Here is a 12,943-nt window from a genome sequence, read left to right on the forward strand (position 1 = left end):
GCCAATTTTTTTTTATATTTCATAAAATTTACATCTTGAAAATCATTGTACAAACCCAAATACTCCCAAATGCCTTTAAAGTTTTTCCAGTAATTTACATTTAAATTAATTAAAAGTAAATAAAACTTAAAACCCAGATTCTGGGTAGCGCTAGCTATATTTCAAGTATTCAAAAGTTACATGCAGACAGTGGCTACTGTTCTGGACAGTGCAGGCCTATATGACCATAATCTATAATAAACTGCACATTTCTGAAATGTATAATGATGGTAGAGCATTTAGCATAGCTCCTTACATAATTAAATGCAAATAAAGACTAAACTCTCTAGGATTACGCATGACTAAAATCTAAGAAAAAGTGGAAACGTAATTAGTGGTTTTGAAACTACTGAATTTTGAGCCTATCAAAGGCCAGACCACCACCAGAATACTTAGCTACAGGTATGGCCCTTTGTCCTAAACATCCAGAAACAGAATGTTCTACCTAATGGGGAACTGAATTCAAATAATAACAAGTATGAAGGAAGAAAGGGAAGTTGAGTTGACAGCAATTTTTTTCAAAGCTGTGTTAAAAGAACAGTAAAATTCTAAAAGCATAAGGTTCTGAAAGTAAAATGAGAATAGTACAAAGAAAACTAGAAATGAAATTACACATCAAAATCTGAAACAAAAAATCTTTGATCTACACATAATAAAATAGGTTAAAGTTGATAAATGTGACAGTGATTATAAAACTACTGCTATATGCTAATATAGAAACTCATACAATCACTTGGGAAACTGAATCCTAGGTATTTTAAGAAAGAAATGAAAGAATGAAAAGACAAAGGACTTACTTAAGAATTAATCATAAAATCACAGTACTTTGATTTCAATTTCCAAACTATTTTAGGTTGAATTAGTTGATAAAATAGGCAACTTTCATGGAAATTAACCATTTAGCCTGAAGCACAAGATCAGGACAACAATAATAGGGTGTGTTTGTGTGAGAAAGGGAAAGAGAAAGAGATGGAGAATGGGAGACTGCCATGCCCCTCTGTATGAGGCTGTTTTCTGTTGTTATAACAAGAGAATTGAGCTGTGGTAATTTATAAAAAGAGCTTTATTGACACATAGTTTTGAAAACGCAAGAGCATGGCGCCATCATCTGCTAAGGATGATGCTTTGATGTGGTTAGGGTGTCACAGAAGATGGCATCATGGCGGGAGCATGTGCAGGAGGGGGAGATTGCAAGGCAAAAGAGGACACTGAAGACCACCCAGGGGCCAGTGTTGCCCTTTTCATAAGAAAATACTCGTGCCTGATTTCCCTCCACAAGAACAGCATTGATGCCTTCAGAAAACAGCATCCCCAAGGACCTAATTCCCTCCCTAGGCCCCACCTCTAAGACTCCTCCACCTCTGTACTGCACATAGGTCACCACCCGAACCTGTGGGGGGAACCACGTTCAAACCAAAGCTCTACAGCACACCCCTAAGTTGCCACATGTAATAAGATTGGAGTTGAAAAGATTTAACGTCAAGTCCTAAGTCACTGGCTTCATAAATGCACAGTTTCTGGGTGATAGCAACATGAATAGTAACTACCACTCTAAAAGCTGGGAGTGACTGCTTCCAAAATCAGTTCATGTGGTAACCCTGAGATGGAAGGATATTGAAAGAAATTGCCTCTTTCCTTCAGCAGTTTAGAAGTAATTCTAAACCTACTAAACCAAGGCTCTATCTGCATCCAGAAGACTTATATTGTTTAAAAGTGGAATCACATAAAGGCATATAGAGATATAGAGAGACACATACCTCAGCATCAAACCAACGATGCCATGACCCTGCAGAGGCATTTTAACATCTGTCAGCTTCTGCTCCTACCCGTCCCACCCTCCTGTTCTATACTCAATGTCTCAGGATCCCAGACCTAAAGTTGGTATTTTGGGTGTCTCACACAAAACACTGATGAATGAAAAAATTAGTGAATGCATTAATAAAAAATCAAGTAGAAGTATTCACACCTGTGTTTTTAGAATCTAAAAACAAAATGACAGAAATGTGATGAAGAGGAAGAAGTCTTTTCCCCCAGATATTCTGAAAAGACGTATAGATTCTGTTCACAAAGAAACTGAGATACAGAAGATCGAAACTGAAACTTGACACATTTATCCACAATGTCAACAATATAATATCTTTACAAACAACATAGAAACATATCTTTCTAACATGTCTTACAACTTATTTTATCCTCTTGAACTGAGGAAGACTACTAAAAATTCAATTATAACTTTGTTTAAAACTAATAATTATTATGTCTCTTTAAATATCTTGATATAATACTATATTTATTATCATTTATGTGCTAGGGTTTAAAAAACCTTGATCTGTTTTATAAAAGAAAAAATTCCAAAACACGATCAACATAAATGTACTGTAGTGAGAATTATGTTGCAGTATTAACAGTTTCCAACTGTTTTCCAAGAGTCTGAAGCAGTATGGTGAAGTTCTTTCAATAAGGCTATAATTTAATTTTTTTCCAGGGAAATACTTTTAATAGGATTACTGACCCTTTTAACACTCTTGGAAATAAAATGAATCTCATAAGCATTCTGGCATATAACTATTATAAAAATAAATAGAACAGTCAATCAGTAGAAATGGTAATGGACTTGAGAAACTGAAGTTACTAAGGAAATGTACATAAGTATGCATGGTGATAACCACTTTAACAGAAAGAAGATTCACTACATTATCAGCAAAACAAACAAACATTCAGACAAATGAAGGGTCTGGAAAGAAGGAGAGGGGCTTTGAAGAAAGAGCCTTAATGTGCTTCTCAAGCAAACCAATCATATTAACCTAGATCAATTCTCCAGGCTCGTATTCAACTCTTAGTTAGGTCTGTCCCCAAGTCCTGTTTGATTTGGCAGAAGGTGCTTAAATGTTTCAGAGGAAAAAAGGACACTTACTGACTTAAGACATTTTTCCACTCACAATTTTTTGTGCTTTAAGAGGAATTTTTTCAGGTCATTAGTTTATAATGTGAACTGGTGCCTAGGGATATTTTGAAAGGAAAAACGACTGTGCTTGGAGATGCAGTTTATGTGACTTGCGTCATCATTTATTTCAGCTCAATTTGGGGCCCCAAACCGAACTCAAAACAAAGTTACAACTTCTGCAACAGTTGCTTTCTCTGCATGCAATGATGGTGCCAGAATCTGAAAACAGACTAGACCCTTATTCCAGAGACAAATACAGTGTGACCACTTACAATATCAAAGTCCTTGTTATAAGATTTCACTATTCCAGCTTACAAAAATGAAATGAGTCACACAAAGAACTTCCAAAATAATTTTGATTTTCACAATGCTACTCCATGCCAAAATTCATTCATCCCTCGTTTCTACACCCCCACCCCAGTCACTCATACTGCCATCAAAAGGCAGGAAAGAAATCACTGGGCTCAGAGAAAGGAAGCATCTTCCTAAACCCAAGTTCATAAGCTAAAAGATGATTTGGTCATTCTCAAGATTTGCTCTGTGTATCATATCAAAATACACCATTCACCAACAGACCCAGAGCTATCTTCGCATGCCTAAAATCTCTATTTCCTGTAAGAGAAATAAAACCTACAGTCTATGGGGTTTTTTTAATTTTAAACAAAACAGGTATCAATGTTATTTTAGAGGTTGAATATCACTTTTCTAAATGCTTAGAACCAGAAGTGCTTTGATTTGGGTTTTTTTAGATTCTGGATATTTGAAATAGGCAGTAATGACATTATCTAGAGGATGAGAGTCATATCCGAACACAAAATCCAGTCACGTTTCCCAAACACTTTAGTCTGGAGGTAATTTTATATCATACTTTAAGGGCATTGGGGTTTTGACTGACTTGTCACATGAGGACAGGTATGGGAGTTTTCTACTTGGGGCACCATAGCAATGCTCAAAAAGTTTTAAATTTTGAATCATTTCAGATTTCAGATTTTTAGATGAACCTTATTCTGCATGAGAAAACAGGTTAGCATCACGTTTCCTCTTCTTCATCATAACTCCCTTTCTTTTACATCTGCTTAGAGCACAGGAAGCATGACTTATAATCATAAGGTCAGGTTTCCTAAGAATTTCATGACTTCAGAGATTACGAAACCCCTGGTCTCAACCTTCCATGCACATCAGAATTATGTAAGAAATTTTTTTTAAAAGGGGAATTTTTACAAAATACTGATTCCTTGGCTCCAGCTGAGCTTTAGAAAGGGCTCTGGTATTAATATGGTCTCAAAGCTCTTCAGGACAGTCTAATGTTCAGCTAATGGAAACCAATGACCTCACATGGACTCTCAAATGCAGATCAATAGTCCAAAAGGGAACAAGATTGAGAGCCAGTCAATGACAACCTAATGCAGAACCTAGAATGAAGATAACAACTCCAATGTCTGTGGAAGCCAACATATGCAGACAACATACACACACATTTTTAGATGTCTGAGCACCCAAGAGTGTGTATATTAGAGAGCTCACAGGGCTAAGGCTCCTGACCTTCTGCTCATATTACCATGAGGGAAATAACAGATAACAGATCTTCTGAAATAAAGACATTCACAATAGCCAAATTGTGGAACCAACCTAGATGCCCTTCAATTGATGAATGGATAAAGAAACTGTGGTATATATATACAAGGGAATATTACTCAGCCATAAAGAAGAATAAAATTATGGCATTTGCAGGCAAATGGATGAAGTTGGAGAATATCATGCTAAGTGAGATAAGCCAATCCCAAAAAACCAAAGGACAAATGATCTTGCTGATAAGCAGATGATGATACATAATGGGGGGGTGGGAGGGAGGCAAGAATGGAGGAAGGAGGGACTTTATAGAGGGAAAAGAGGGGTGGGAGGGGTGAGGGGAAGGAAAAATAACAGAATGAATCAAACATCATTACCCTATGTAAATATATGATTACACAAATGGTACGCTTCTACTTCATGTACAACCAGACAAACAAGTTGTACCCCATTTGCTTACAATTTAAAAAAAAAAGACACAAATCAAGATTTTCCTATAAAACTGTCCAACTTTTAAGCATTGGTTCAATTACAAAAATAACACTGTATGGAGCAATGAAGCACAGGAAGAAAAACACAGTGTGGGTTTGGCCTTTAGGCTTCAGGTTATTACAGGTTGTTTCCTGTCTAAAGAAACCACAGCATTATTGCCAACATCACAACATTAACAATACCTGAAATTCAGAAAGTGCCTACCATGCATTAAACACTATGCAGAGATTTACAAGGCTCTCAATGAGTCCTTATCAACCTTTGAGACATGTGTATTATTATTTCCCCTTTCTCAGCAACTACCCCATACAAGGTCACATTGCCAGCAAATGGTGATACCAGGATCCACATGCATGTAGTGTATGTTAGGTTTTAAAAATGCTTTTAACCACCTCCACTTTTTGCATTTGCATTTCTTTAAAAATAAAATGAAGGGATTATATTAAATCATTTCCTAGGGCAATTTTAGTTATCGAACTCAATGGCTCTGACTCTATGACACAGCTCTTAGATATATAAAGACATTGGTATTTACACACATCAGTCACAGATGCCCTAATAAAAGTTACCTGATAAAGGAACAGAAGGAGTGTTCATGAAATGGTCCTTCTTAAAAGGCAGCAAACACAGAGACTTATAACAAAATTTTTTATCTCTACTGCTGTAGAAGGTTTACTTCTCCATTTTACCTTTTGAAAGATGAGTAAAAGTGCTCCGAAATTCTTCATATGTTTGCTCATGGCAATTAACAAACTTATCCAAGACTTTTTCCATTAATTGATCTTCATCCATTATCTCCAATCCCAATGTTTGAGCAGGCATCCCAACCCACGAGGTCACTTAACCTAGGACATGAAGAGTCAACAAGAGAGTCAGTCATGCAGTCCCAGCCGCTCAGAAAATACCCTGGATGGGCAGTGCAAGAATTCCAAGGCCCTAAAATAGGTCTTTCAATAGATCAGTTTTATTCACATATCTACACATTTTGGTTTAGCTTCCGTTACCTCACTTCCACCTTCTTAACTTTCAAGAATTGAGAATTAAGAATTGTCACATAACTACACAATTAGAAATTCAAAGTCTTTTAAGGTGAGAGGAACTTTAAAGGGTATATCAACTAACCACCATCCTGAGACAACAATATGAGCTCATTATTTATTAGTGACTTATTTAGCACTAATGTGTACCAGCTTCTGTTCTGAGTACTTTAATGAAAAGCATCATAACCCTCCCCAAGGTCCCAGAGCTAACAAGTAGAAGGAAGTCAGTGCTAGGAGTCTAATCCTAGAAATCCAGTCCTTACGCACTTCACTATGCTTAACTCTACCCTGTGACTCAATTTTACTGTGGATAACAAACAGATGATTTGACTGTGCTTTAACACATCCAGAAACTGGAAATGCTGACATTCCAGAGACACCTCTGGACAGCTTTACTGCCTCTATACCCTAGCCCACTGGCCCCTGAGCCCAGAGATTGTCCTGAATAATTTCAATTCTTCCTTCTTTTACCTGCCATCTTTTCACACATTGAAACCAGGCCACACTGCCCTTTCTGGATCTTCTAATTTCACTCCCTGGAATATATTTCTATGTCAAATCCCACTCAAATTTCAATTTCTCTCTTGCCCTCCCATCAAACTCATTTGGTGGGGAGATATAATCTGAATTAACATGAGAGTATTTATAGCTTTTGTTGATTCTACTCAGTATGACTATTCACATTCACATTTCCCCACAGAAATCTTAATAAGCTGCATATGAGGTGCTTTCCCAGATCCCACTGCAGATTTGTATAATAGATGGTATATGCATTGACTGACTTTCTAAACTCCAGAAAACTTCTGGAAAAGTTCTGAAATCTGAACCCAAAGATTTTAAATAAGGAATCGTGAGATTACATGGATTGCTATGTGATGATTAAATTAGTATGTATCTTAAGATATGTTAGTGATAATAATGATAATAACGACGATGCTAATGATGGAGAAGGACCAGTCTTAGTATTCTGTCTTTTGCCTCCACAGAGCTCTCTTAGGACTGTGACCACTCTGACATGGAATGCACTGAGGTTACATAAGATAAGTCACAATAGTTCCTCATGCATTACAATCCTAGATAAAACATAATGCTGTAAAAAACTGTGCAAAAATAAAAAGTGTATGTAGATACCAACTTAAGTTGAAAGAAACATCCAAGCATTTGTATCTGGAAAATTAGACATGAAAAATCATCAGTTATGGCTTACGCAAATTTATCTGTAACAATGCCAGGCTTCAATAATGAAGTTTACTCAATTATGTTTGCAGTTGCTAGATAATAAATACCAATAAGTAACCTCAAAGGTGGCTATTATTTCACTATCAGTAAAACATGTACCTAATTATAAGAATTTCAACTTTGATGTACTTTTCCAGAATTCAAGCCCAGAAAAAACTCAGCAATACATTATATCAATCTCTTCCTTAAGCCATCTCTGGTCTACTTCAGTGAACAAATACCAAACAGAATTAGCCAGGCTGTGATTTCTACTGCTGTCTTCTTGTGGATATTTTAATAGAGATAACAGAAATACTTTTAGACTTCCTTTCCAATTTGCACGTTGGTATATTTTGAGTATTAACACTTAATACATTTCAGTAATACCAAAAGCAAATAATTAATAGGTTAGGCACGGCACAAATTCAAAAACCTTCGAGGTCTTTAATTTTATCTGTGTGGTTATAAGGTTCTAACAATACAAACTTTTATGACTTTTTACAACTTTTGGAATATAAATCATTATTGGAAGAATTTTAGAAGTATTCACCTTCAAATGTAGAACTTTCCTTATTTATAAAAGTATAAATAACTTAATGTTAAAGGGCCCCAGGGACTGACAAAGCAGATAATCATTGACCAGACAGTCAAGTGGTTTATGCAAATCCTAGTGGTTTTCTAGAAGGAAGCTGTTTTTTCAGTTACCATTCACATACATTTGTGTTTTTATGAAGAAATATTATTCTGGAGGGGAGGGCAGGGGAAACGCATCTAGATAACAAGGTTCATTGTTTGGTTTAGTTTTAGGACTTTGCATACCACATGGAAGACACAGGACACATTAAAACGATAAGGAAACGTGTATAAATATAAACCAGTAAATCAGAAGCAATACTTTCACAGGCATAGCCTCCAAGAGGAACCAGGTTTTCTTTTTATCCAGTCACTGGATAAAGGTGGGGGGGGATGACATAATTTCCCAGAAGTACTATTTTCTATTATAAAATAATGAAACAAAATATTATCTAAGCTAGTTAAGATTTTATGCTCTCTGAATGTGAACTATATGAAATATGGTGTATAAAAGTATCATCACTGACTTAGCAAACCTTGAATTTTTATCTTCATATTGCCACTTAATGAACTTACCCAAAAGAAATACAACTTCCAGAGATATCAGTAGTAAGTTTTAAGAAGCAAGTCACCATGAACTAGGCTCTCAAAGTGCATTTCCTGCTTCTAACACCACGGAGGGTAGTACACCTGCAGAAAAAAGGTATATGGGGGGAAGGGGGTTCTCAAAAAAAAAAAAAAACTGTGAGGTTTACCACTGCAACTTGAAAATAATAAACAATAATATACTTTTAAAGAGTTGTGCAGGGTCTATCAAAGCCCACTTTCTCAAATCTTTATAACTCTGTGTGATCAGAACCTACTGCTATGTTGAAAGAAAGATGAGATATTATCAAAATTATTTGCCTCACCTAAGGAAATAAAGTCATCACCCTGTACTTCACAGGTAGGTGGACTTTCACATTAGCACAAATGGCCAAGTCTCCAAAAGAACAAATTACACTGTAACTACACAGATTTATGTGTATGATAAAAAAAAAAAAGTCCAGGTATGAACTACTTTCTTCTTCCTTTACTGAATTATAATAATTATGTGTTCTCTGACTTTTTAATGTCTTTTACACCATATTAAGGAGAAAGAAATTCAATGACAGAATCTCTGAGCTAAGAGAAACTCTGATGTTTATCTAGTCACCTGAGACAGAAACTTCAGGTGGGGCTTCTGTCAACTAATGAGTCTTTTGATAAACAGTAATGAGACGCTCATGATTATGAACTTTAAAGAGACACACAAAGTCAGCAGGATGTTACCAAGTGACAAGCTCCCCCTGGATGGCCATACACAGGCCTCCACTACAGTCTGAACCCCAATAACACATAGAACCCCAAAGCTGAGAAAATACATGTGTCATTATTTTTGAGACCTATAAATATACCCAAGAAAACAAAGGAAGAGATAAAAGGTATAAAAAGGAAGGTGGAAATATAAAACAAAATAGAACTTACTAAACAGAGAGAACCTAAACTCCTTTACTGTTTTTTATCAGAATGAGATAACATATAACCCTGGCATACTCAGCACTTCAAGTGATAAACTTCTTCCAACAAGCCTTTTCTAACATGTAGAAGGAATGGAATGTTTCATTATTACCCAAAAAGTTAACAGCATAAGCATCCAGATTTCTATGTAAATTCCTCTCAGTACAACTCTGTGGTATTAAAGGAAGTATTTGGAGGGAGATAGGGAAGGGTTCTGGATTACTGTTCACTCCAAAGTTTTAGAAGAGAGATGGGTTACCTTCTCTGTAGTCTATAAGTAGGTTTGTCTCCACAGCTGTACACTTTTCTTTGACAAAAAAACACAACTTAAGAAAAAGAGAAAGAACACATCTATTCTAAAAACTACACATAATTTTTAAATGCAGGTTCAGTACACACTTCCCATGAATACAGAGGTCACAATGGTTGTCTTAACAAACAGATCTAACTCCTTCCCTGACAAGACTGACAGTTTTACATCTTCTATACAAGACCCCATCTGTAATAGTACACCATTCCATGTTTTCTTCAAGTTAGAGCAATATGGAACTCAGTGAAAGCATTTTAAAATGAAGAAAGTAACAAATAAGAAAGATAGAAAACATATCATGACAAAATAGCAGATCTTATAAAGGAAGCAGAAAAATAGATGTATGATTTTTAAAACACAGGACTAGGCAGAGTTCTTCGACTTGACCCCAAAAGTATGATCAAAAGAGAAAAAAATGACTAATTGAACTTCATAAAAATTAAAATTTTTTCTTCTTCAAAAAGCCCTCTTAAGAAGATGAAAAAAATTTACAGACTGGAAGAATATATCCAACAAAAGATTAGCATCTAGAATATACACATAACCCTCAAAAGGCAACACTGTATCCAATCTGAAAAGAACATGTACAGATATTGCTCCAGACTACATATAAATGGCAAATAATCACATGAAAATGTTTGATATCACTAGCCACTAGAGAAATGCAAATTAAAACCACAATAAACTACTAATACACACCTATCAGAATGGCTAAAATGAAAAAAAGAGATAACAACAAATGCTAGCAAGGGTGCAAAGAACCTCTCTAATTCAAACACTACTGGTGGCAATGTAAATGATTCAGTCACTTCAGAAAACACTGGCAATTCTTTTCAAAACTAAAAATGGACTTAGCACACAACTAGCAATTGCACTCTTGGACATCTGTCCCAGAGAAATAGAAATGTATTTTCACCTAAGAACTTGTATACAAATGTTCATAGCAGCTTTATTCATAAAACCAAATGTGAAAACTACCTAAATGTTCTTTAATTGGTGAATGGTTAAACACCTTGGACTGGTGACAAGGGACAAGAGCAGCTGAACTGTTTGGAAGTGTAGGAGAGAGCAAAAACTTTCCCTTTGCCCTCTGAAGTTTCCATAATTAAGTATATGAAATAAAATAGCAAAAGAGATTAAAAGGAGAAAAAACATTTTGATTACATATATATATGAATCCCACAAAACATGAGACTTCAAGGTGAACCAGATAATTTAAGTTTTAAAGCATCCTGAGCTACAGAAAGGAAAGGAGCTGGGAGTTTCTGTGGAGAGGTGGCAACACATTATGGGGGGCAAGGGGAGGAAATATGTGGTGAATAAAGGTTGTCTTAGAAGAAAGAAAACAAAAACAAAGTTTATAAAAAGGAAGAATGGAGGGTAGAAAAGAAAGGTAAGCCAATTAAGGCAAAAGAGAGATAGGGAAAAAATTACCACTAAAAGTTCACCAAGAATCTTGGAACTCAGGTGTGTTGATTGCTTCCCTCTGCAGAAAGCTCTGGGGGATGGGAATAATACTAATCTGTACAATTACATGCTTAAGCAGAAACTTTCCTCTTGAAAAATCTGTTTCCCTTCCCTGCTCATCCATCCAAGCTACTATAATGATGTTTCTTGAGGCTATCATTCATTAAGCTTTTCTGTTCATCAGCAGATTGCATAAAATCAATTTCATCTCCCCAAAATATGCTCTTTCTCTCAGCCATTTAAGTCCATCCAGAAATATCTGCATTGACTCACTGAGGCAGATCAACTAAGTATTAGACTGTTTTCAATTACACAGTTATTAATTCCATTAAACAAAGAAAAATGCAAACAGTGAAGCATTTGAACTCCCTCTCCCCACTCATTTCCTGCCATAAAAAAAAAAAAAAAAAAAAAAAGCAGATTAACCATGTACAAGGAATCTACAAGATATACTCATAGGACCCACCCAGAAAATTCATAGCTCTTGAAATCAGGAAGATTGACTTTCCACTACCATTTTCATTTCTTCGCTTTTTTTGAAAAATTTACAATTGTGTATATAGCCACAAGTAAACAGTTTACCTTTACCCCCTAACAAAACTTCTACAAGCACACTAACTGACCTCTAGACTAGTGCATTGATCAAGAAAACTTTACCATATACTTCAGCCATGTTCAAAAATCTCCTAGTCTTAGAAGTGTCAACCACATCAATGACACAGCTGCTAAGAGTGAATGCTCCAGTAAACATTTTTCTCAAGGCCTCTGATAAAGCTGTTAATCCACAAGGCAGTAGGGTTTCTAAGTCAATTTTATAGCTCTATAATCTCACAATAATGTTTCAATCATTAAAGATTTATTAGCTCAAATATAATCCCACCTTCACATGGTATGCAATGTTCCATTAATGCTTATTTTGTCTGTTCTGCATAACAACTACAACACAAAGGCATCTAGGCTTGATTAAAGTTATCCCTCTCACCAACTTCCTGAGCCTGTCAGCCACCTGCATGATGCACAGCACTGTGACAATACCAAAAAGCCTACTTTAAAGCAAAACCCATATAGCTGGTTAGGAGCAGGTGTAGACCAACTGAACTAAATCAACTCTGCCTGAAGGAATACATGTCTAGGTGTTTCAAAATGCCAGATCTTGCAAGCAAAATCGACCTTTTCATTTGGCATTCTCTTAAAGGAAATACAAATTTTGAGATGTGCTGCTTAGTTATTTTTAATTCTAAATTTCTATGACTGTGGAATAATGAATGCACTTTCAGAAGTAATACAATGCTTCCCCAACTGGAATTTTGTCTCAATATTTTATTGGCAAGTTTGTCTCAATATACACAACATAGCATACACATGTACATACATATAAATTTCTTTTAGACAAGATGATTTCTATATTCAAAGATAGAAAACAGGAATCACATACGCCGTCCTCTAAAAATAAAAGCTTTAAGTGATTTATTTTTCTAGCACAACACTGCAAAATGCCTCTCTAATTGTTCTGCAGTTTATTTTAAAGGAAAGAGTCTACCTTAGATCAGAGCACATGGAACTGTATTGTAGGAAAAAAAAAAAAAAACTAGTCACCCTGGTCAAGTGGGCATATTTAATTGTTTTAAATAAAAATTGACAGGTCACTTGTCATGTTCCTCTCTTGACAATTGCTAACTGCAGGCTGCTTCCTTCCATGGATGTCCTTTTCCTTCCTCTTTTCTTTGCCAGTTTCAGTTGTGGCTCCTATTG

At 35.7% G+C, this 12,943-nt stretch overlaps 1 protein-coding gene across 2 annotated transcripts in view; it reads right to left on the bottom strand.

The window, feature by feature from the left end:
- The window catches only part of IFTAP (intraflagellar transport associated protein), a 61,987-nt gene that overhangs the window by 40,613 nt on the left and 8,431 nt on the right, over window positions 1–12,943 (bottom strand). Inside the window, exons 1-2 of one of the 2 annotated variants that reach the window (XM_079104419.1) lie at window positions 8,452–8,573; window positions 5,734–5,889 (exon numbers count right to left, since the gene is read on the bottom strand). In XM_079104419.1, coding sequence (XP_078960545.1) covers window positions 5,734–5,866 — 133 coding nt within the window. In that variant the 5' untranslated portion in view covers window positions 5,867–5,889; window positions 8,452–8,573. Of the gene's footprint in view, window positions 1–5,733; window positions 5,890–8,451; window positions 8,574–12,943 lie in introns of those variants that run through there. The other variant, XM_079104418.1, reaches the window with a different exon arrangement.

Source organism: Sciurus vulgaris (assembly GCF_902686455.1).
Source record: "Sciurus vulgaris genome assembly, chromosome: 11".
Taxonomy (NCBI): domain Eukaryota; kingdom Metazoa; phylum Chordata; class Mammalia; order Rodentia; family Sciuridae; genus Sciurus; species Sciurus vulgaris.